We start from the raw sequence: 21,427 nt of genomic DNA on the forward strand, positions 1-21,427 counted from the left end.
TCATTTTTGAGGATTTGAAAAAAATTAAAAATGAAAAAAACGGTGGGCCCATGTTTTTTGAAATTTTGAAAAAAAAAAAGTTAGCCTCGTTTCTCTTCGTCGTACGTGTTCCATGCTGAAAATAGCTGATCTACAAGTTCACAACGCGTTGCGTCCGCGGCGCGTTTTCAGCTTGTAGCACGCAGAGATATGCAGGCTGTGAGAACTAAACTGATAGTGATAACTGATAGCCTTCACAATAAAAGCATGCAGCTTTCACAAGTAGCCTACAAGTTAGCCCATAATAAAGACAAGGGAAATTATTAAGAATTCGGTGGCATTTCACATTGCAAAAGAGCTATTTCCCCCCCCAAAAAATATAAATAAGGAATTAATTTGCATAATGGTAATGGATATTGTAAAAGTTGTCACTTTATTAAGGTTTGGACTTCATTCCAAATAGGAATAAAGTCTGCGGTTCTATGGCTATGGGCTGTGGCAACAATAAAAAAAACAAAAACAAAAAACAAAAAAATACTAAAATAGTTGGAACCAACCAAAATGTTGAATTATGATCTATGAACTGAACAAGTTCATTTTTAACTTTTTTAACTGTGAACTGAACTAGTTAAAAAAAACTGCCCAATACTACCAGAATCCACTGAAAAAAATAATTATTTTGTCTGGGAGTTAAACCACATATTGACCCATCTATAACTAAGTAAACATGTCATGTTCATTTTGCAGAGTAACTATAAGCTGAAGTTAGGCAGGCAGCCATTTTTATTTCATTATTTAGTTTTTGCCGATTCACAAGCAGAAGTCACAGCCAGCGTCCACGTTCGCTGCAGTCGGCGGTCGCTGACTCACGGACGGACGGATGGTCATCCGGCGGTTTAGGCATTTTTATTTTCAGTTGAGTCACTATCAGAAGGTCAAGAAAGACGCTGGGCGGCCATTTTGTTGACTTGGAACGGCAATGTCCTCCTTTTTAAGCGGTCGACGGGGGTCGAGTCTTTGAGATTTCTTTGTTAGAATACAACACAAAACATGTTGTAGTTATATGTTCATTGTTCGATATATTAAAAAAACAATCCAAGTCGTCTGGTCCAGTTCCAGTTCCAATTCCAGTTCCAGCCAGTTCAGTCCAGGCTCGTTCCAGTGTCCAGGTCCATCCAGACCCAAAATAACAACTCCCAATCCGAGGAGTTTGTTTATTTTTTTGTCCACAAAATGTGAGAACTGTAAACTGTGAATCAGTACAAATAACACTGAAAGGCCTGCTGTGTGCTTCCTCGTATGTATGAGGGTGTCTGGCATTGAACATGGCCAACCCCAGGCTCTAACACCCCGAACGCCCGGGGTTAACGCCCAGCCATTTATAACAGCGGAGCACATTTAGCGACGGACCGGATGTTATCCCGGGTGTGGCTGAACTAGCTAGATGTAGCCAAAACACTCCCGAGGCGAACGACAACAACGGGAGGTAAGATCAATTCTAACGCAACTAGCGACGGGACCGCGATGGCGCGGCTAAAACATAATCTTTGATTATAATTGGACGGAATTATTTAGATCAAGAGTTATTCACGTTTTAAGATCTTCAATCTCGTCGGCTAAAATGGGGGGGGGGGGGGGGGACAGTTTCGATGACGTCCCACCGGAAAATAACATCGAATGTTGCGCAACAGACGCTCCCAGCCTGTGGAGCGATGCGGTCCGTTTTTATATCAATAATCTCCGTCCTGAGCGCTGGGCGTTACTAATTGAAAGGGTGGAGAACTTCGTCCTGTGCACTCAGGGTGTTAACGAGGTGCCTTATGAGCACCCTCGTGGGCGGTGGGGTCCATACGTTGGCTAGACACACTAAATGGAAACATGGGTGGTGGGGTGCATACGTTGGTTAGACACACTAAATGGAAACGTGGGCGGTGGGGTGCATCGTGGGTCTTGGGGTGAATAGGCTACGTAGGTTAGACACACTAAATGGAAACGAGACCTGGAATGGATCTATCCCTTCACATGCAGCCCTCGTGGGTCGGCCATGTTCAGCACGAGACACCAGCGAACGACGAAGCACACATCGCTCTCCTGTCCTCAGTTCACGTCCAGTTTACCGGTAGTCGTTTTGCTCTTGTCATCTTTGTTCTCAGTTAAAAGCACTTTGTGAGGAACCTGCTTTGTTAAAAAGTGTTTTATTTACAACGAAACGATGCCGTCGTTTTTTTTTGTTCCTGGTATTATTTAGCTGTTGAAGTGTCAGAAGAGATTAATACTGTTGTTAGCTAGCTGTCACAGAAGGCTAGGTAGCTGTTAGCTATCTGTCACAGAAGGCTAGGTGTTAGCTAGCTGTTACAGAAGGCTAGGTAGCTGTTAGCTAGCTGTCACAGAAGGCTAGGTAGCTGTTAGCTAGCTGTCACAGAAGGCTAGCTAGCTGTCACAGAAGGCTAGCTAGCTGTTAGCTAGTTCTCACAGAAGGCTAGGTAGCTGTTAGCCAGCTGTCACAGAAGGCTAGGTAGCTGTTAGGTAGCTGTCACAGAAGGCCATGTAGCTGTTAGCCAGCTGTCACAGAAGGCTAGCTAGCTGTTAGCTAGCTGTCACAGAAAGGCTAGCTAGCTGTTAGCTATCTGTCACAGAAGGCTAGGTTGCTGTTAGCTAGCTGTCACAGAAGGCTAGCTAGCTGTTAGCTAGTTCTCACAGGAAGCCTAGCTAGCTGTTAGCTAGTTCTCACAGGAAGGCCAGCTAGCTGTTAGCTAGCTGTCAAAGAAGGCTAGCTGTTTTTGTGCTAGCGTGCAGAAAGAAGGTAACGTCACACAGGGACGGATGCTATAAGCAGCCGGTTGCTAAGCAGCCACGGATGCTAACACTGGTTGTTAAGGAGCCACGGATGCCGACACTGGTTGTTAAGCAGCCACGGATGCTGACACTGGTTGCTAAGCAGGTTGCCATGGCAACACGAGGGTTTCACAACATTCTGGGTATAGAGCGGCGCAGTCCCTCCCCCTTTCAGAACAACGAACGGCCCAGGAAATGAAAACGCAATGCATTTCCCCATAGGCAGTTCTTATTTAATTTATTTAAAGACCTTTTAAGCGTCGTACGAAGCCAACTTTTGTCGTGACAAATCATGACAACACACACAATATTGCGTGTGGAAATGGGGAAATGCATTGCGTTTTCATTTCCTAGGCCGTTCGTTGTTCTGAAAGGGGGAGGGACTGCGCCGCTCTTTTGAAGAAGAAGCACAAGGGCATTCTGGGATTGGTTTATGATTGGTGGAGCAGTAAACCAATAGCGGAAGAGTTGGTATGTTTTGTGTTTGTTTTCTGTCCCTGTGTTTGTGTTGCTCCTCCCATCCTCTTCTCTTCTCTCGGTCTCTCATCGCTCCGTTTTCATTTAATTTTTTTTGCCGTCTTCTACCCGACGACCCACGGGGTGGTGAAGGCTGATTGGACGATGCAGCGTTAGGGTGCGAAGGCATTTTTAAAGCGACGTGTGCCCCGCCCACCTCCTGTCCCCCCCCCCCCCCCCCCCCCCCCCCCCGACAGGAAGTAGGAAGTGGAGGAGGGGTCTAGGAGGGCTCGGCGGTTTTGAGAGCGCCGACTTTGGTCTCCAGATCTGAGATCTGAAAAGAAATATATGCACGCACGCAATATTTATATACAGTATAGTAGTAATAGTGTTATATATTTACATATATTATAATACCTCCTCATGCAGGTTCTCTGTAGTAATAGTGTTATATATTATAATATATTTACATACATTATAATATATTATAATACCTCCTCATGCAGGTTCTCTGTAGTAATAGTGTTATATATTATAATATATTTACATACATTATAATATATTATAATACCTTCTCATGCAGGTTCTCTGTAGTAATAGTGTTATATATTATAATATATTTACATACATTATAATATATTATAATACCTCCTCATGCAGGTTCTCTGTAGTAATAGTGTTATATATTATAATATATTTACATACATTATAATATATTATAATACCTCCTCATGCAGGTTCTCTGTAGTAATAGTGTTATATATTATAATATATTTACATACATTATAATATATTATAATACCTTCTCATGCAGGTTCTCTGCCTGTTCTTTGTGTGAAGCTTCGGTCTGTTCCTGAGCCTGACGCTGAGCGGTCTCCTTCTGGAGGTACTCTGTCTCTCTGTGTGGGCGCACACACACACACACAGTCATGCACACACAGTCACGCACGCACACGCGCACGCACACACACACACACACACACACACACACACACACACACACACACACACACACACACACACACACACACACACACACACACACACACACACACACACACACACACACACACACACACACACACACACACACACACACACACACACACACACACACACACACATAGCATAGGCTCAACTTATTATGTACTATTTTTTCATCAGGTGCTTTAGATAGCATACTGTTAGAATGGACAGTGTGTTGTCCTCACTGACTGTAAACGGCTCTGGGATAAATGCCTATACATTTTAAATTCTCTCTCTCTCTCTCTCTCTCTCAGTACATACTTGTGTTGGTACTCTCTCTCTCTCTCTCTCTCTCTCTCTCTGTGTCTCTATGTCTCTCTCTCAGTACATACTTGTGTTGGTACTCTCTCTCTCTCTGTGTCTCTATGTCTCTCTCTCTCAGTAGCCTACATACTTGTGTTGGTACTCTCTCTCTCTCTCTCTGTGTCTCTATGTCTCTCTCTCAGTAGCCTACATACTTGTGTTGGTACTCTCTCTCTCTCTCTCTGTGTCTCTATCTCTCTCTCTCTCAGTACATACTTGTGTTGGTACTCTCTCTCTCTATCTCTGTGTCTATATGTCTCTCTATCAGTACATACTTGTGTTGGTACTCTCTCTCTCTCTCTCTCTCTCTCTCTGTGTGTGTCTCTATGTCTCTCTATCAGTACATACTTGTGTTGGTACTCTCTCTCTCTCTCTCTCTCTCTCTCTCTCTCTCTCTCTGTGTCTCTATGTCTCTCTCTCAGTACATACTTGTGTTGGTATTCTCGTATCATCCTCTTGGCTTTGTTGTACTTCCTCTCCAGGGTCTGATACTGAGACTGAGTCTCCTTCAGGTGTTCGTCTACGGCCTGCAACACACGCCACGCACGCACGCATGCACGCACACACGCACAGCATCAAGACATCCATACAGACACAGAACACAACACACGTCACACACAGTGTTCCAGCGAGAGGTGAAAACATCAAACTAATTCTCACGTTCTGACGCTCCCATTTTATATTATTTTGTGGAAAGACGGGAGACAATACATTCTGAACAGAACTACTAGGGTTTTCAACTACAGTACTTTACTAACAGACGGAAGGCAATTGACCTTTTTACCAATAAAATAACATTAAAGGAACTGTTAACAGGTTAACCCATTTAGACCTAAATTCGATTCTACAAATGTCTTCTAAATCCTGACAGTTTTCTGAAAAACCTCATGTTTCTATGTCAGTTGGTGCTCAACCTTTTTTCATGTCAAGGACCCACAGAATTATCTGTATTTGGCTGCGGACCCACATCTGAAAATATGTTGTGCCAGTGACCCCCCAGAAGCAACGATTTGAGTTAAAAACGCTCGCTCTGAAAGAATATAGACTAGATCCATTTGCCTCCATCCAGTAGATTACAGTAACAGATTACAGTAACAGATTACCTGACACAGCGACTGAGCCTCCATCCAGTAGATTACAGTAACAGATTACAGTAACAGATTACCTGACACAGGGACTGAGCCTTCACCCAGTAGATTACAGTAACAGATTACAGTAACAGATTACCTGACACAGGGACTGAGCCTCCATCCAGTAGATTACAGTAACAGATTACCTGACACAGGGACTGAGCCTCCATCCAGTAGATTACAGTAACAGATTACAGTAACAGATTACAGTAACAGATTACCTGACACAGGGACTGAGCCTCCATCCAGTAGATTACAGTAACAGATTACAGTAACAGATTACCTGACACAGGGACTGAGCCTCCATCCAGTATCCTTCCAGTTTCTCCATCCTGTCTTTATTGTCTCGGATGTTTTGCTCCAACTGAGCGCGCTCCATACGCCACCGCAGCTTGTCCTGCTCCGCGTGGGCCAACTGCACGCACACACACACACACACACACACACACACACACACACACACACACACACACACACACACACACACACACACACACACACACACACACACACACACACACACACACGATGCATTGACATGCATTAGTCTACGCACCCCCATTTAATGGCATTTCTATCTCTGGGACCCCCAATTTATATTGCAATAAAATCATCATTTTAATTTAACTCTGAAAGTGTACCAAATATTTGGTTCCATTTGTACACTCTCAGAGTTACAGACCCATAAGGGTCCATTCGGTTCCGTTTGTACACTCTCAGAGTTACGGACCCATAAGGGTCCATTTGGTTCCGTTTGTACACTCTCAGAGTTACAGGCCCATAAGGGTCCATTCGGTTCCGTTTGTACACTCTCAGAGTTACAGACCCATAAGGGTCTGTACGTTAAAATTAATTAGACGGTAAAACCGGAAGTTGCTGTGTTTTTGGTCATAGTAAACCAGGGTTTTAAATTGAGCAAAACCGCCCAACCTTAATCCACACATCAGTCATATCAAAACTTGACTATTGTAACTCGCTCCTTACTGGCCTACCGGCATGCACACTTAAGCCTCTCCTATTGTAACTCCCTCCTTACTGGCCTACCGGCATGCACACTTAAGTCTCTCCAATAGCCTCTCAACTTCTGTAGCTTAGATGGTATGTTATGTACACATAGCACTCTATAGTTATTATACTCATAGTTTCATCATTATAGTTAATAGCTTAGGTAAGATCCTTGAAGACTATTTATATTGTATGTGATGTATTACCATGTGTTGTTTACTGTAAATCGCTCTGGATTAAGAGCGTCTGATAAATGAATACATTGTAAATTGTGATTGTGAGATGAAGTGCCTGGTTGGCCCAGCAGAGGGAGCCCGTGTTGCTGCCAGATGCTGGACACCTGCTCTGAGGTCAGAGATGTAATGAACTGTGGATCTAAAATACTTTGTTGGCAGTTTAATAAAATTACAAAAAAATTATAAAAAAACGCCAAATGGACTTGGACTGGAAAAAACAAAGCTAACTATGACCAGTTAGTGTGAAGATTTCCTAAATCTTCCAAGATCATTTATCCCTCACATCCCTCACTCCCTCAGGTCCTTATAGGAAGAGATCTAGGATCAGGTAGCCCAGCAGGTCCTTATAGGAACGGATCTAGGATCAGGTAGCCCAGCAGGTCCTTATAGGAACAGATCTAGGATCAGGTAGCCCAGCAGGTCCTTATAGGAACAGATCTAGGATCAGGTAGCCCAGCAGGTCCTTATAGGAACAGATCTAGGATCAGGTAGCCCAGCAGGTCCTTATAGGAACAGATCTAGGATCAGGTAGCCCAGCAGGTCCTTATAGGAACAGATCTAGGATCAGGTAGCCCAGCAGGTCCTTATAGGAACAGATCTAGGATCAGGTAGCCCAGCAGGTACTTACAGGAACAGATCTAGGATCAGGTAGCCCAGCAGGTACTTACAGGAACAGAGGCATCTAGGATCTTGAAGACCAGACACAATGAGAGCTGACATACTCTCTCTTCCACTCTTAGCCATCCCAGGCTACTGAAGTGGGCGGAGGTAAAGATGAGACCTGCCCCCTTTTTGAAACTAGCTCCTTGCCACTCGCCCTACACACTTCCACTTGGTTTGAGCATAGATATATAAATCATAGAGACAGCACTGGATGGGAGGGGAATCCCGGTGCTGTCTCTATTATTTATATATCTATGCTCAAACCGAGTGGAAGTGTGTAGGGTTTCAAAAAGGGCCCTGGCGCTCAATTTTAGTAGTAACCTCACAGCTTTGTTTTCAAATGGCTTAGAGATACCTCTGTACCATGAAGTATAGCATAGTCGAGGTGGCACTGGATGAGGGCACCGGCCAAGGTCCTCATAGCACTGCTGTTGACATATAGGGGGATATCCTGCCCAATAAACCAGTTCTCTGGTTGACCCTCGAGATCACTTTCATTGCCATTTTCTCACCCGTGAGTTTGTTATCCAGGATACAACCCAAGTAAGACCTCTTCCTTATTTGTGACCACATTGTCACCCACTCTAACTGTGAAGCCCTGGGGCCTTGTTGAGGTTTAGACTTGAACTGATTATGTCATGATGATGTCATGATGATGTCATGAACTGTGGACCAATGAGAGAAACATGTTGATTCTCACCTTCCTCTTCAACAGCTGCACCTCCGCCTGCGTCACTGCATGTTTGATCTGGAGCTACGTGCACGCACACACACACAAACACGCCACACACAGACACGCATGCAAGCGCCACACACACACACGCACACACACACACACACACACACACACACACACACACACACACACACACATGCCACACACGCACGCATGCACACACACAGAGAGAAAAAACAATAGACATGAATACCAGCTTCATTCTTACTACTTTGGAAATATTATTCTGTGCACAGCTGCACGCACACACACACCTCTTTGAACTTGTGGGCCAGTTTCTCGGGGTCGACCTCCAGCGGTGACATCACTTCCTGTGCGTCAGCGAGGTCAAACACCTCCACGGAGTTTGGAAAAATAGGACTCATCTCCCCTTCCTCGTCTGTGGCGTAGTCTCCCGTCTACACACGCACACGCACACGCACACACACACACACACACACACACAACAAAATTCAAAAATACATTAATAATAAAATTATCTGTTTTTGGCCACGGACCCCCCATCTTAAATTATGTCGTTCCAGGCCCCCCCAGAAGCAAAGATTTGAAAGAATATATATTCAAAGATTTGCGCCACATTTTGACGATTTAAAAAAAATAGCAGACCTACAAGCTCGTAGCGCGGCACTCAGTGGCGGGCTACAAGCTTGTGGATCTGCTATTTTTCAATATCTAAAGCATAACATCATTCTTAAAACACCAAAATGGGTTAACTTTGTATAAAGAACTATGTTGAGTGACTATGATGTCGGTTACTAGGCAACTGCCTCCAGAGAACTTAAACAATAATGCTTGACGTGTCAAAGTGGTGTAGAGCAGTGGTTCCCAAACCTTTTCATGTCAAGGACCCCCAAATTGACACAAATTAGCCCCGCGGACCCCCAGTTGAAGAGATATGCCATGCAGGGACCCCCATGAGAGAAGATCTGTACGGCTCTATAGTCAGTGATTCTCAACCCGTTTAATTTCAAGGACCCCCAGTTTGACATGCATTAGTCTATACGGACCACCATTTAATGGCATTTCTATCCCTGGGACCCCCAATTTATATTGTAAAATCAATTTTAATTTAACAAATGGACCCGTCATCCATGTGTTGGTTATATCTCTGCTCCATCATCTCTCTGTGTGTGTGTGTGTGTGTGTGTGTGTGTGTGTGTGTGTGTGTGTGTGTGAATGTGTGTGTGTGTGTGTGTGTGTGTGTGTGTGTGTGTGCGCGCTACCTCCTCCTCCTGTATGTGTGTGTGTGCGTGCGCTACCTCCTCCTCCATGTAGTGGATGTGTGTGTGCGTGCGCTACCTCCTCGTCCTCCTCCATGTAGTGGGTGTGTGTGTGCGTGCGCTACCTCCTCGTCCTCCTCCATGTAGTGGGTGTGTGTGCGCGTGCGCTACCTCCTCCTCCTCCATCATGTAGTGTGTGTGTGTGTGCGTGCGCTACCTCCTCCTCCTCCTTGTAGTGGGTGTGTGTGTGCGTGCGCTACCTCCTCGTCCTCCTCCATGTAGTGGGTGTGTGTGTGCGTGCGCTACCTCCTCCTCCTCCATGTAATGGGTGTGTGTGTGCGTGCGCTACCTCCTCGTCCTCCTCCATGTATTGGTTGTAGCGTTGCTCCATCATCTCTCTCTGCCACCTCTCCTGCTCCACCGTCTGCTGGATCAGCTGAGCCACCTCGCTCTGCTCGCCCGGCTTCTCTCGGCCAATCAGGAACCTGACGACGTTATAGAGGTCTTCCAATTTGACCAACACGTACCCAAATAGGCACCAAATGGACCCGCGGCTATTATTAGAATACTACAGGCTATTATTAGTGCGTGCTTGCGTGCGTGCGTATGTGCATGTGTGTGCGTGCACGTGTGTGTGTGCGTGCGTGTGCTACCTGACTGTTCCAGTAGTATTCCTGAGGACAGAAGCAGCGAAGCTCTGAGTGACTCCAACCAGACTGGTTCCATCCACCTCCACGATGAGGTCATTCACCTGGATGCTACACACACACACACACACACACACACACACACACACACACACACACACACACACACACAAACAGACACAAAATAAAAATAAAGTGTGATTACTGACATAATGCTACAATAGCGTAGTTCTTGCCCTAGCCTCGACGGACTTTCAGTCCTATGTGAAGGTTTAGCACATTTGATGCTACAGACGAGTATACTGGTCTCATCAATGAAAAGCGCTCGGCGCTTTAGTCACCAGGGGTTCTCAACGTTTTCGTCTGGGGACGCCCGGGAATTATGTATTCCCCGGCACCCCAGAGCTCCTATTTTGAAGGAATCCCGGGGAAAGATTGCGTTAAAATATGTTTGTACATTGAAAATAAAACAGACAAAACAGACTCTATGGCTCTGGTCTGGAACTTGAGACTAACATCACTGTGCAGATATTAGTCTGGAACTTCGGTGTGGAAGTTTTATTTCCAACTCGCGGTTACAAAGAGATTCCAACGTCAGAGCAAAAAATAAAAGTCTCGCTTTGAATAGTGGGCTCCGATTGGTCACCCACAACTCTGGGGTGAGCGAAATGCAATTGAAACCGAGGAGTGCCAGACCCAATCGGATTCCTCTGGTTTCCAGGCCATCTAACCCGCCAACAATTACCCATGATGCATTGCGACGGTCATGCTCTTACCGTGTGTCTCTGTGCGCCGCTCCGCCGTCCGTCACCGTCTTCACGAAGATCCCCAACTTCTCCAGTCCCATGTCTGCCCCCGCCCCCATGCCGATGATGCTGATGCCCAGGCCGTCTGCGTCTGCAACCATAGAATATACACACCCATCACTATGATATACACACACCCATCACTATGATATACACACACCCATCACTATGATATACACACACACAACCATCACTATGATATACACACACACACCCATCACTATGATATACACACACACACCCATCACTATGATATATACACACACCCATCACTATGATATACACACACACACACACACACACCCATCACTATGATATACACACACACACACACACACACACACACCCATCACTATGATATACACACACACACACACACACACACACACACACACACACACACACACACACACACACACATCACTATGATATACACACACACCCATCACTATGATATACACACACACACACCCATCACTATGATACACACACACACCCATCACTATGATATACACACACACACCCATCACTATGATATACACACACACCCATCACTATGATATACACACACACCCATCACTATGATATACACACACCCATCACTATGATATACACACACACACATCACTATGATACACACACACACACACCCATCACTATGATACACACACACCCATCACTATGATATACACACACACACCCATCACTATGATATACACACACACACACCCATCACTATGATATACACACACACACCCATCACTATGATATACACACACACCCATCACTATGATATACACACACACACATCACTATGATATACACACACCCATCACTATGATATACACACACACATCACTATGATATACACACACCCATCACTATGATATACACACACACCCATCACTATGATATACACACACACATCACTATGATATACACACACCCATCACTATGATATACACACACACCCATCACTATGATATACACACACACACCCATCACTATGATATACACACACACCCATCACTATGATATACACACACACATCACTATGATATACACACACCCATCACTATGATATACACACACACACCCATCACTATGATATACACACACACATCACTATGATACACACACACCCATCACTATGATATACACACACACACCCATCACTATGATATACACACACACATCACTATGATACACACACACCCATCACTATGATATACACACACCCATCACTATGATATACACACACACACCCATCACTATGATATACACACACACATCACTATGATACACACACACACACACACCCATCACTATGATATACACACACACACCCATCACTATGATATACACACACACATCACTATGATACACACACACACACCCATCACTATGATATACACACACCCATCACTATGATATACACACACACCCATCACTATGATATACACACACACACACACCCATCACTATGATATACACACACACACACACCCATCACTATGATATACACACACACACACACCCATCACTATGATATACACACACACACCCATCACTATGATATAAACACACACACACACACACACACACACCCATCACTATGATATACACACACACACCCATCACTATGATATACACACACACCCATCACTATGATATACACACACACACCCATCACACATCACTATTATATACACACACACACACACACACACACACACACACACACACACACACCCATCACACATCACTATGATATACACACACACCCATCACAGATCACTATTATATACACACACACACACCCATCACACATCACTATTATATACACACACACACACACACACACACACACACACACACACACACACACACCCATCACACATCACTATGATATACACACACACACCAATCACACATCACTATGATATACACACACACACCAATCACACATCACTATGATATACACACACACCCATCACACATCACTATGATATACACACACACCCATCACACATCACTACTATATATACACACACACACACACACACACACCAATCACACATCACTATGATATACACACACACCCATCACACATCACTATGATACACACACACACCAATCACACATCACTATGATATACACACACACCCATCACACATCACTACTATATACACACACCCATCACTGTTTTTAGTGCAATCGCCGTGTCTGCTGTTTTAGGCTGTTGAAGAACTCTAAACGTCTCACATTATCCCAACTCAGGACGAGGATAATATTAGAACCAAGTCCCATTCAGCCGCTCAACGAGCCTATAAACCAAAGGTGACCTAAGGGGCCTTTTCACTAATTGCCCCCAAACTCTGGAACAGTCTCCCACTACACATCAAGTCTAGCCCCACCATCGGAAGTTCCAAATCCTCCCTAAAAACTCACCTTTTCTCCACTGCCTTCAGCTCTTAGACCGTGAACGTTTTTAACCTCTTTGTAATTAGTAGGCTATTGCGTGTTCTCATGTTCCTTGTGATGTTGTTATATTGTATTGTTCTTGTGTGAAGTATTGCTAAACGTTCGTTTTATTTTATGTATTTTATGAGGTCCTTTTATGAAAGCACTTCGACGAGACGTTCCGCAGTTTGTGCACATCACTTTTTGCCTTCAGCTCTTTTTGCCTTCAGCTCAGGACAGCTATACGGTAGTAAATAAATATGGTGTGTTGACTGACAGGCACAGGATTCCACCAAGCACACCGCTCCATATCGATATAGAATGTATACACTATAGTATACACACTATACATGGACCTCCATTGATGATCATAAAACAAATACGTTTGAGTTGTTGTCCCCTCAAGCTGCATGTTGTTTCCATGTCGGGTCCATTTGGTACCTCGTTACAAAAACACCAAAAAACATTTTAATGCCAACAGAAAAATCTGTGACATACACACTATATCTCATTCTAACACGGTAATCCTATAGTATTATACTCAGTCCTGATGGTGGCGGTATCTTCACCATTATGCCGATTTTGATCAAATAGAGTGAATCTGGCGATGTCATTTCCTGTCCACATGATCACAACATCCGCTAGTTTTCTCCACTGTGTTACACAGTCAGATGTCTGGGATGCTAAGCTATCATCGTTTATTTTAATAACCAAGTCAAATTTAGCTCTAATCAAGCCCCAAATATCGCACATTACGCAGCGATGCACATAAAGACCGTGCGCGTGCGTGCGAGAGCGTGCACGTGAGGATTTCGGCCGGTTTTAGGTAGGTTACATCGGCCGTTAGCCAAACAAGCTAAAGGTTGCTACCTTTTGCTACATTAAGCCCCCGATTATAGGGAATAAAACCTTTACGTCATTTACGTCAAGGGTTATGATGGCTTTTTTTATTCATTACCTCAATTACGTAAATAGCCATAAGGGGGTTAAACATGCTCCACCCGACTATGCAGTACCCGTTGTACCCGTGTCAGAGTACCCGTTTGTCAGGCATGCCAAAATATGTGTGATGTAAAAACAGGCCAGCTCCATATATGGATACCATTTAGATATTCTACAATATGACGTAATCATGCAATGACATCACAACTGTGTAATTGTTCTTTTAAAAGACGTGTCCGATGCACTAAACAGCAGTTAGTGACTTTCAACAAGGAACCCGAGCTGCCTTCATCCTAACAAGTTCATCTGTAAACTAGTTGTCAACACTCATTGACGGTGGAGCTGCTGTGTGAAATGTTTCACTGGACGATACATCTGGAAGTAGAACATAGGAAGAAGGAAGACGAACAGGCTGCTGTGGTGGTCGGACTCGGACACGAGATCTACTGCTTTGGAGGAAAGGCAAACCAGAAAGGAAGAGATCCCATTGAAGTGTTCGTCTTCAACACACTGTCTTTACGCTGGAGGAAGTTGACCCCTGCACTGACCCCTGGAAGAGGAGAACCTCACCTTGAGGCTCCCTCCAGGCGCTTGGGCCACACAGGTATTCTGATTGGAGATACGGTCTACCTCTGGGGAGGGGGGAATAACCAAGGTTACTGCAACGTGCTTTATACATTTGATGTTGACGCCCACATATGGTTCAAACCCAGGGTTTCTGGGACTGTTCCAGAGGGGAGGTGGGGCCACTCAGCCTGTGTGTTGGGGAAGGTCATGTTCATCCATGGAGGACTGACCCAGAGATTAGACTGCACTAATGACACCTACAAATTGGACACCAGCACACTGGTCTGGACTTTAATTAACACCAGAGAAACTTATTCACCTGCTACATGGCTTCACTCTGCCACCATCATCGGGACAAAGATGTTCGTATTTGGGGGCTGGTCGGATCAGTACTACAACACCATCAGAGTGTTGGACACAGAGACCAACCACTGGATGAAAACATCTTCTCCACAGCTTCTTCCAGAAGAACGCTGGTGGCATTCATTCTTTACCTACAATGGAGAGCTGTACATATTTGGTGGTTGGAACGGTAACCAGAGCTTCAATGATCTGTGGGAATTCAGTCCAGAGACGTTCTCCTGGAAGAAGATTGAGCCCAAGGGGACACGCCCGTCTAAGATGCATAGGATGTGCTGTTGCATGATGGGAGATCGTGTCATCCTCTTTGGAGCACGCAACAGACCAGGTGACCTGTATGTCTTAGACTTCAGTCCTAGCCTCAATACATTATGTAAGCTAACGGTTATTCAGTATGGTCTAGATCAGTCTGAACTCCCACACAACATCAGGTGGGAACTGGCAGCCATGACTAGCTAAAATAATACAGCGAGGCAACAGAGACTATACCGACAGCAGCTTAGAAGATAAACAGTCCTCTACACTAGTGCTTCTCAATCGGTGTTCCGGGGACCACCAGGGGTCCTTGAGGAAGTTCCTGGTGGTCCCCAGATAAATGGAGAAGTTGGTAACGAAATGGACCCATATAGATATTTACCTCTTGAGAGTTTTACACTCAAGTGTTTAATTATTATTATACATCTGCGTTTAGCGATTAGCGATTAGAGTGGGTACATACCCTTCTGGAGCTCCACAGGGAACAGGTCCAGGCGCTCCACTCTCTTCTCCAGCTCGTACTCTGCCGAGGCCGCCATGGGGTCGACGTCCTCGTTGCGACGGTCGTAATCCTCGTTAGAGTACGTGCTGAACACCTGGGGGGGGGGGGGGGTCGGAGGGCAAAGGTCATTCAACGGAGAGAGGTCACAGTTTCACCTTCACACACACACACACACACACCGCAGGATCATCTGAGATACCGTTGTCCTAAATCGGTGGTCCTGAGGGGGTTCCAGGTGGTCCCCAGCTAAATGAGGGAGACCAGGTGGTCCTTGAGGGGGTTCCAGGTGGTCCCAAGCTAAATGAGGGAGAGTTGGTGACCAAATGGACCCTTATTAGATCTTTAAAGTAGCTATAGGCAATAATATGGTAACCTTGAACCTTGAATATGTCAAAATTGTAATTACTTTTTATTTTTATTTTATTTTTCAGACAGCCAGCAATGGGTAGAACGCTCCCAAAACATGTAGTCTCTGTGACACATCTAGGGGCCCAATATGCATAAAAAAAAACGCCAAAGCCAACTCGGATCGTGACAAATCATGACAATGAACACAATGTTTTGGGCCAATCAAATAATTTAAAAGAAGAAAAACAAAACAAATAAGTGTTGTCTCCTGCCTTTATTTTCTTCTTTCCAATGATTTGATCGGCCCAAAATATTGTGTTCATTGTCATGATTTGTCACGTTCCGAGTTGGCTTTGACCGCGGCGTAACCGTCTTTAAATAAATACTTTAAAAAAGCCTATGGGCAAAATGCATTGAGATTAATTTCCTGGGCCACTCGTCTTTCTGAAAGGGGAGGGACTGCGACGCTCTATAGTGTAAAAATGTACGAGTAAAATTAGTTTTAGTTTACCCTGTCACCTGAATGTACTGTATTCAATACGTGCGTGTGCATGTGTGCACATGTTTATTCTTGCACCCTCATTCCTCAACATAAAAACAGCTCCCATTGTCATGATAGTTCCTGTCCACACCTCTGTGTGTGTACTGCTCTCTCTCTCTCTCTCTCTCTCTCTCTCTCTCTCTCTCTCTCTCTCTCTCTCTCTCTCTCTCTCTCTCTCTCTCTCTCTCTCTCAACAAAAGTTCTATTCAGGACAAACGTAGTTATCTCTCAACTCCCAGAGAAAGCGAGAGTGTGTCGTGACACTCTCTCTCTGTGTGTGTGTGTGTGTATGTATGTATGTGTGTGTGTGTGTGTGTGTGTGTGTGTGTATGTGTGTGTGTGCGTGCGCGCGTGTGCGAGCGTGCGCAAGGCCGTGTGTGCGCGTGCGCACAACATTCCACATACATTTAGTAGTTTTAAATCAATTGTGCATTACATTCACCCATCCACAAACACACTTTCACACACCAATGCCAGAGGAAACCATGAGGCACCAACCAGCACATCAGTAAAAATGAGGGGTTCAGAGTCTTGCTCAAGGACACTTTGACACTAACTCTGGGGGAGCTCCACGGGGTTCGAACTGGCAACCTTGCGGTTACCATCCAGCCATGCACTCTAACCCTGAGCCACCCCCACACCGTGCGTGTGTGCATGATGACTGTGATGTCACTGTGCAGAACACGCCCCCACACTGTGATGTCACTGTTCTGAAGACACGCCCTTGCGCGCACGCACGCACACAGTGACTCTCTCTAGAGGAAGTGCGCACACACAGACAGAGAGAACTGAGAACTGTATGCCTTAACCCATTTTGGGCGGGTGTTTTAAACATTATGTTATAATTTAGCTATTGAAAGATAGCACATCTACAAGCTCATAGAGCTCATGAAAAATCATGAACATGTGGTGCAAAGCTTTGAATATATTCATTCAGAGTGAACGTTTTTAGCTCAAATCTTTGCTTCTGGGAGGTGGTCCCTGAAACAAAATATATTCAGATGGGGGTCGGGGGCCAATTTCATATATTTTTGGGGGTCCTTGACATGAAATATTGAGAACCACTGATACAGAAACATGAGGTATTTCAGAAAACTGTCAGAATTTAGAAGACATTTTTTTATTTTCGAGGTCAGGCCTAAATGGGTTAACTAATCCCAGGTTTAATTCCAGACAGCACATGCTCACACGCGCACACTAGACATGTGGAAAATAATCGATACGTATCGATACATCGATTATGACGTGCGCGATGCGAGTGAATCGGTTCATTCACTGTGTGTCGGTAAAATTGACGGGTGAAATCTCGATGGATCGTTCGCGGAGTGCTTGCACCGGTAAAATCCGTGGTTGCACTGTTTTTTCATGGTAAATTTCACCCTATCCTGTGTTTCCGAGGCGCATTGAACGTACCATCAGAAAAGGAAGGAAAAAAAAAGGTCTCTCGCAGCCAGCTCCGCACAGTGTGCGGCTGTGCGCTGCGAGCACGCAGCTACTCTGTGCAGAGTATACACGTTGAGACAACAGACTATAAAGAGCACCCGCGACGAACAGAAGTGAACCCCACGCACAAAGGAAGCACAACCTTTAGCTTTATAAAATAGCTGTCCGTCGATCAGTTGACTTTTCACTGTAGCGCTGCGTGCTGCAAATGATCCACACCCCACAGCTGTTCTAGCTGATTCTCCGACGCGAATCTGCGTCGCGACTCGCGATCATCAATTTGTAATTAAAGAAAGCTTCTGCTTCTGCTTCTGCACACGTGTACAACAACAACAACGCCACAGCTGGGTCAGTGTACTGCTTGCGTTTAAAGTCGTTTACAACCGTTCCACAACTTTCCACTGTCCAGCTTTCCCCTGCTATTCTCTGGGATAGAAGCCTTATTTATATTCTGCAGCAAGACGGTGTCGCACGCCTAAAATTGCAGATCCACAAGCTCACAGCGGGGCGTGGATGAGACGCGTTGTGAGCTTGTACATCTGCTATGTATTTATAACGTTAATAATACATGCAGGCCAGGGTCTTCAATGTTTTTTAGGTCAAGCCAAGGACCACTTAGCTGAGAGTGAGAGATCAAGCAGGGACCCCCACTATACATAGGCAATTATATTATTAAACTGTGTTGCAGATTAAACTACTTGTTTGACAGCACTACGAGTGTGACCTGTCATTTTTGTTTTGTTTATTTGTTTATTTTCTATTTATATGTTGGTAACATTAATTGAGCTATTACATAGGATATTACATTTTAATCTCTTGAACCCTCTATACTCAAAACCTCAAATTGACCTTTGAGATATAATTATTATACTATAGCCTATGATTATTAGTAATCTAACAATTCCACAATAACCAGCAGAGAGCAGACCCTTTGTTTACTTACATAATTCTATAATTTGGGTTGTTTGAGATGCAGAGCTATAATACTAACCTACAGTAAAACAATAAATTGCTTTGAATTTAAATGTAATGCATTTTTACATGTTTTGGGAAATTAATAGAGCTTTAATATAAATCCTTTCTATTGTGATGAATCTCCATCAAATCGCATCGTATCGGTAGAGGGGTGAATCGCATCGTATCGCATTGATTTGAACTAAATGGTTATCGCATCGCATCGCATCGGGAAGAGGGAGAATCGTATCGCATCGTATCGCCAGGGGATTCCATGTATCTCTAATGTATCGTATCGCTGGCAGTGCATCGAGATGCGTATCGAATCGTGAGATGAGACGAGATTCACATGCCTAGCGCACACACACACACACACACACACACACACACACACACACACCTTGATCGGTCCCGTGCTGAAGCAGATCTTCCTATTCGCCGGCGGAGGCTCCTCCTCCTCGGGCAGCCCGTCAACCTCGTGGCAGCTGCTGATTGGCTGGTACGGCCGCCCGTCATCCTCCTCCTCCTCGTCATCCTCGTCCAGCTGGCTTCCTGCCGAGTCGCTGTAGGCGCTGATGTCAATCATGTCTGACTCCTCCCCCCTGTCAAGCATGTCTGCTTCGGACACCTCCACCTCCTCCTCCTCCTCCCCCCTCCACTCCTCTCCTAGCTCCTTGTCTCCTAGCTCCTCATCTCCTAGGACTGACACCAGACAAAAGAAATTCTCCATGAATTCATAATTCTCCAGAAATGACTTCTTATATGACACGATGGTAAGATGGTAAGTAACATTCAGAATGTAAGGGTGTGTGTGTGCATGGACGATATTGGTTCATTATGGCGATGAGATACGATACGATTCAATGATTTCAAATCGATACAGTAACTATTTAAAATACATTGACATTATTTTTTTATTTTTTCTTAAAATATAGTATTGATACAATCAATTAATTGCATAGCAAAACGATTCGATACAGATTATTCACATTGCAAAACGATACGATACGATACATAGTCAATGTTGCCGTTTTCATTTCGATATACTTCGATTCCTGAAATTAAAACCATATAGTAACTGCAATTTTTTACTATAGCGTTAGACCACCAATTGCGATCATCCCTACCTCCCTCCTCCTCCTCCCCCTTCCTCTCTGGCTCCGCCTCCTGCACGGCGGTGGGAGGAGTTTCTCTCTCTCCGTTCTCCAGGGGGGCGTGGCTCTCCGGGGGGGCGTGGCTCTCCAGTAGGGCTGTGACACGATATGGGAAAAAATAATAATACTTATACGGTATTTATGCAAAATATTGCAATATCGATACGATATTATCGTTAAATTGCCATAGTCTATATTTTAAGTCTTGCAACATTGAAAACTAAACATTATTAAAAAAATATTAGTAACAATAGATATTTTTCAAAAAAAAAGCATGGATGGGATGTTGCTGGCTTTAGAAATGGACGAGCGTGGCAGTCCCGCCCCATTTCCTCATGACCATGACAGTCCCGCCCCCATTCATGACCACGACAGTCCCGCCCCCATTCATGACCACGACAGTCCCGCCCCATTTCCTCATGACCATGACAGTCCCGCCCCATTTCCTCATGACCATGACAGTCCCGCCCACATTCATGACCATGACAGGCCCGTCCCCATTCATGACCACGACAGTCCCGCCCCCATTCATGACCACGACAGTCCCGCCCCCATTCATGACCACGACAGTCCCGCCCCCATTCATGACCACGACAGTCCCGCCCCCATTCATGACCACGACAGTCCCGCCCCCTTTCATGACCACGACAGTCCCGCCTCCATTCATGACCACGACAGTCTCGCCCTTTTTCATGACCATGACAGTCCCGCCCCCTTTAATGACGACAACAGGCCCGTCCCCTTTCATGACCATGACAGTCCCGCCCCCTTTAATGACGACAACAGGCCCGTCCCCTTTCATGACCATGACAGTCCCGCCCCCTTTAATGACGACAACAGGCCCGTCCCCTTTCAT

The 21,427-nt window shown here is 44.9% G+C and overlaps 1 protein-coding gene across 3 annotated transcripts in view; it reads right to left on the minus strand.

Annotated features, from left to right (window-relative positions):
* Positions 1–739: 739 nt before the first annotated feature.
* Positions 740–21,427, minus strand: part of LOC308324200 (neurabin-2-like) — a 33,116-nt gene continuing 12,428 nt past the window's right edge. For all 3 annotated transcript variants that reach the window (XM_080776183.1, XM_080776181.1, XM_080776182.1), the window contains exons 8-19: positions 20,545–20,667; positions 19,818–20,119; positions 16,093–16,225; positions 11,013–11,133; positions 10,243–10,347; positions 9,939–10,074; positions 8,624–8,767; positions 8,334–8,387; positions 6,013–6,144; positions 5,029–5,126; positions 4,073–4,169; positions 740–3,604 (exon numbers count right to left, since the gene is read on the minus strand). In XM_080776183.1, coding sequence (XP_080632309.1) covers positions 3,551–3,604; positions 4,073–4,169; positions 5,029–5,126; positions 6,013–6,144; positions 8,334–8,387; positions 8,624–8,767; positions 9,939–10,074; positions 10,243–10,347; positions 11,013–11,133; positions 16,093–16,225; positions 19,818–20,119; positions 20,545–20,667 — 1,499 coding nt within the window. In that variant the 3' untranslated portion in view covers positions 740–3,550. The remainder of the gene's footprint in view (positions 3,605–4,072; positions 4,170–5,028; positions 5,127–6,012; positions 6,145–8,333; positions 8,388–8,623; positions 8,768–9,938; positions 10,075–10,242; positions 10,348–11,012; positions 11,134–16,092; positions 16,226–19,817; positions 20,120–20,544; positions 20,668–21,427) is intronic.

Source organism: Protomyctophum bolini (assembly GCF_963924005.1).
Source record: "Protomyctophum bolini genome assembly, chromosome: 11".
In the NCBI taxonomy this organism is placed as follows: domain Eukaryota; kingdom Metazoa; phylum Chordata; class Actinopteri; order Myctophiformes; family Myctophidae; genus Protomyctophum; species Protomyctophum bolini.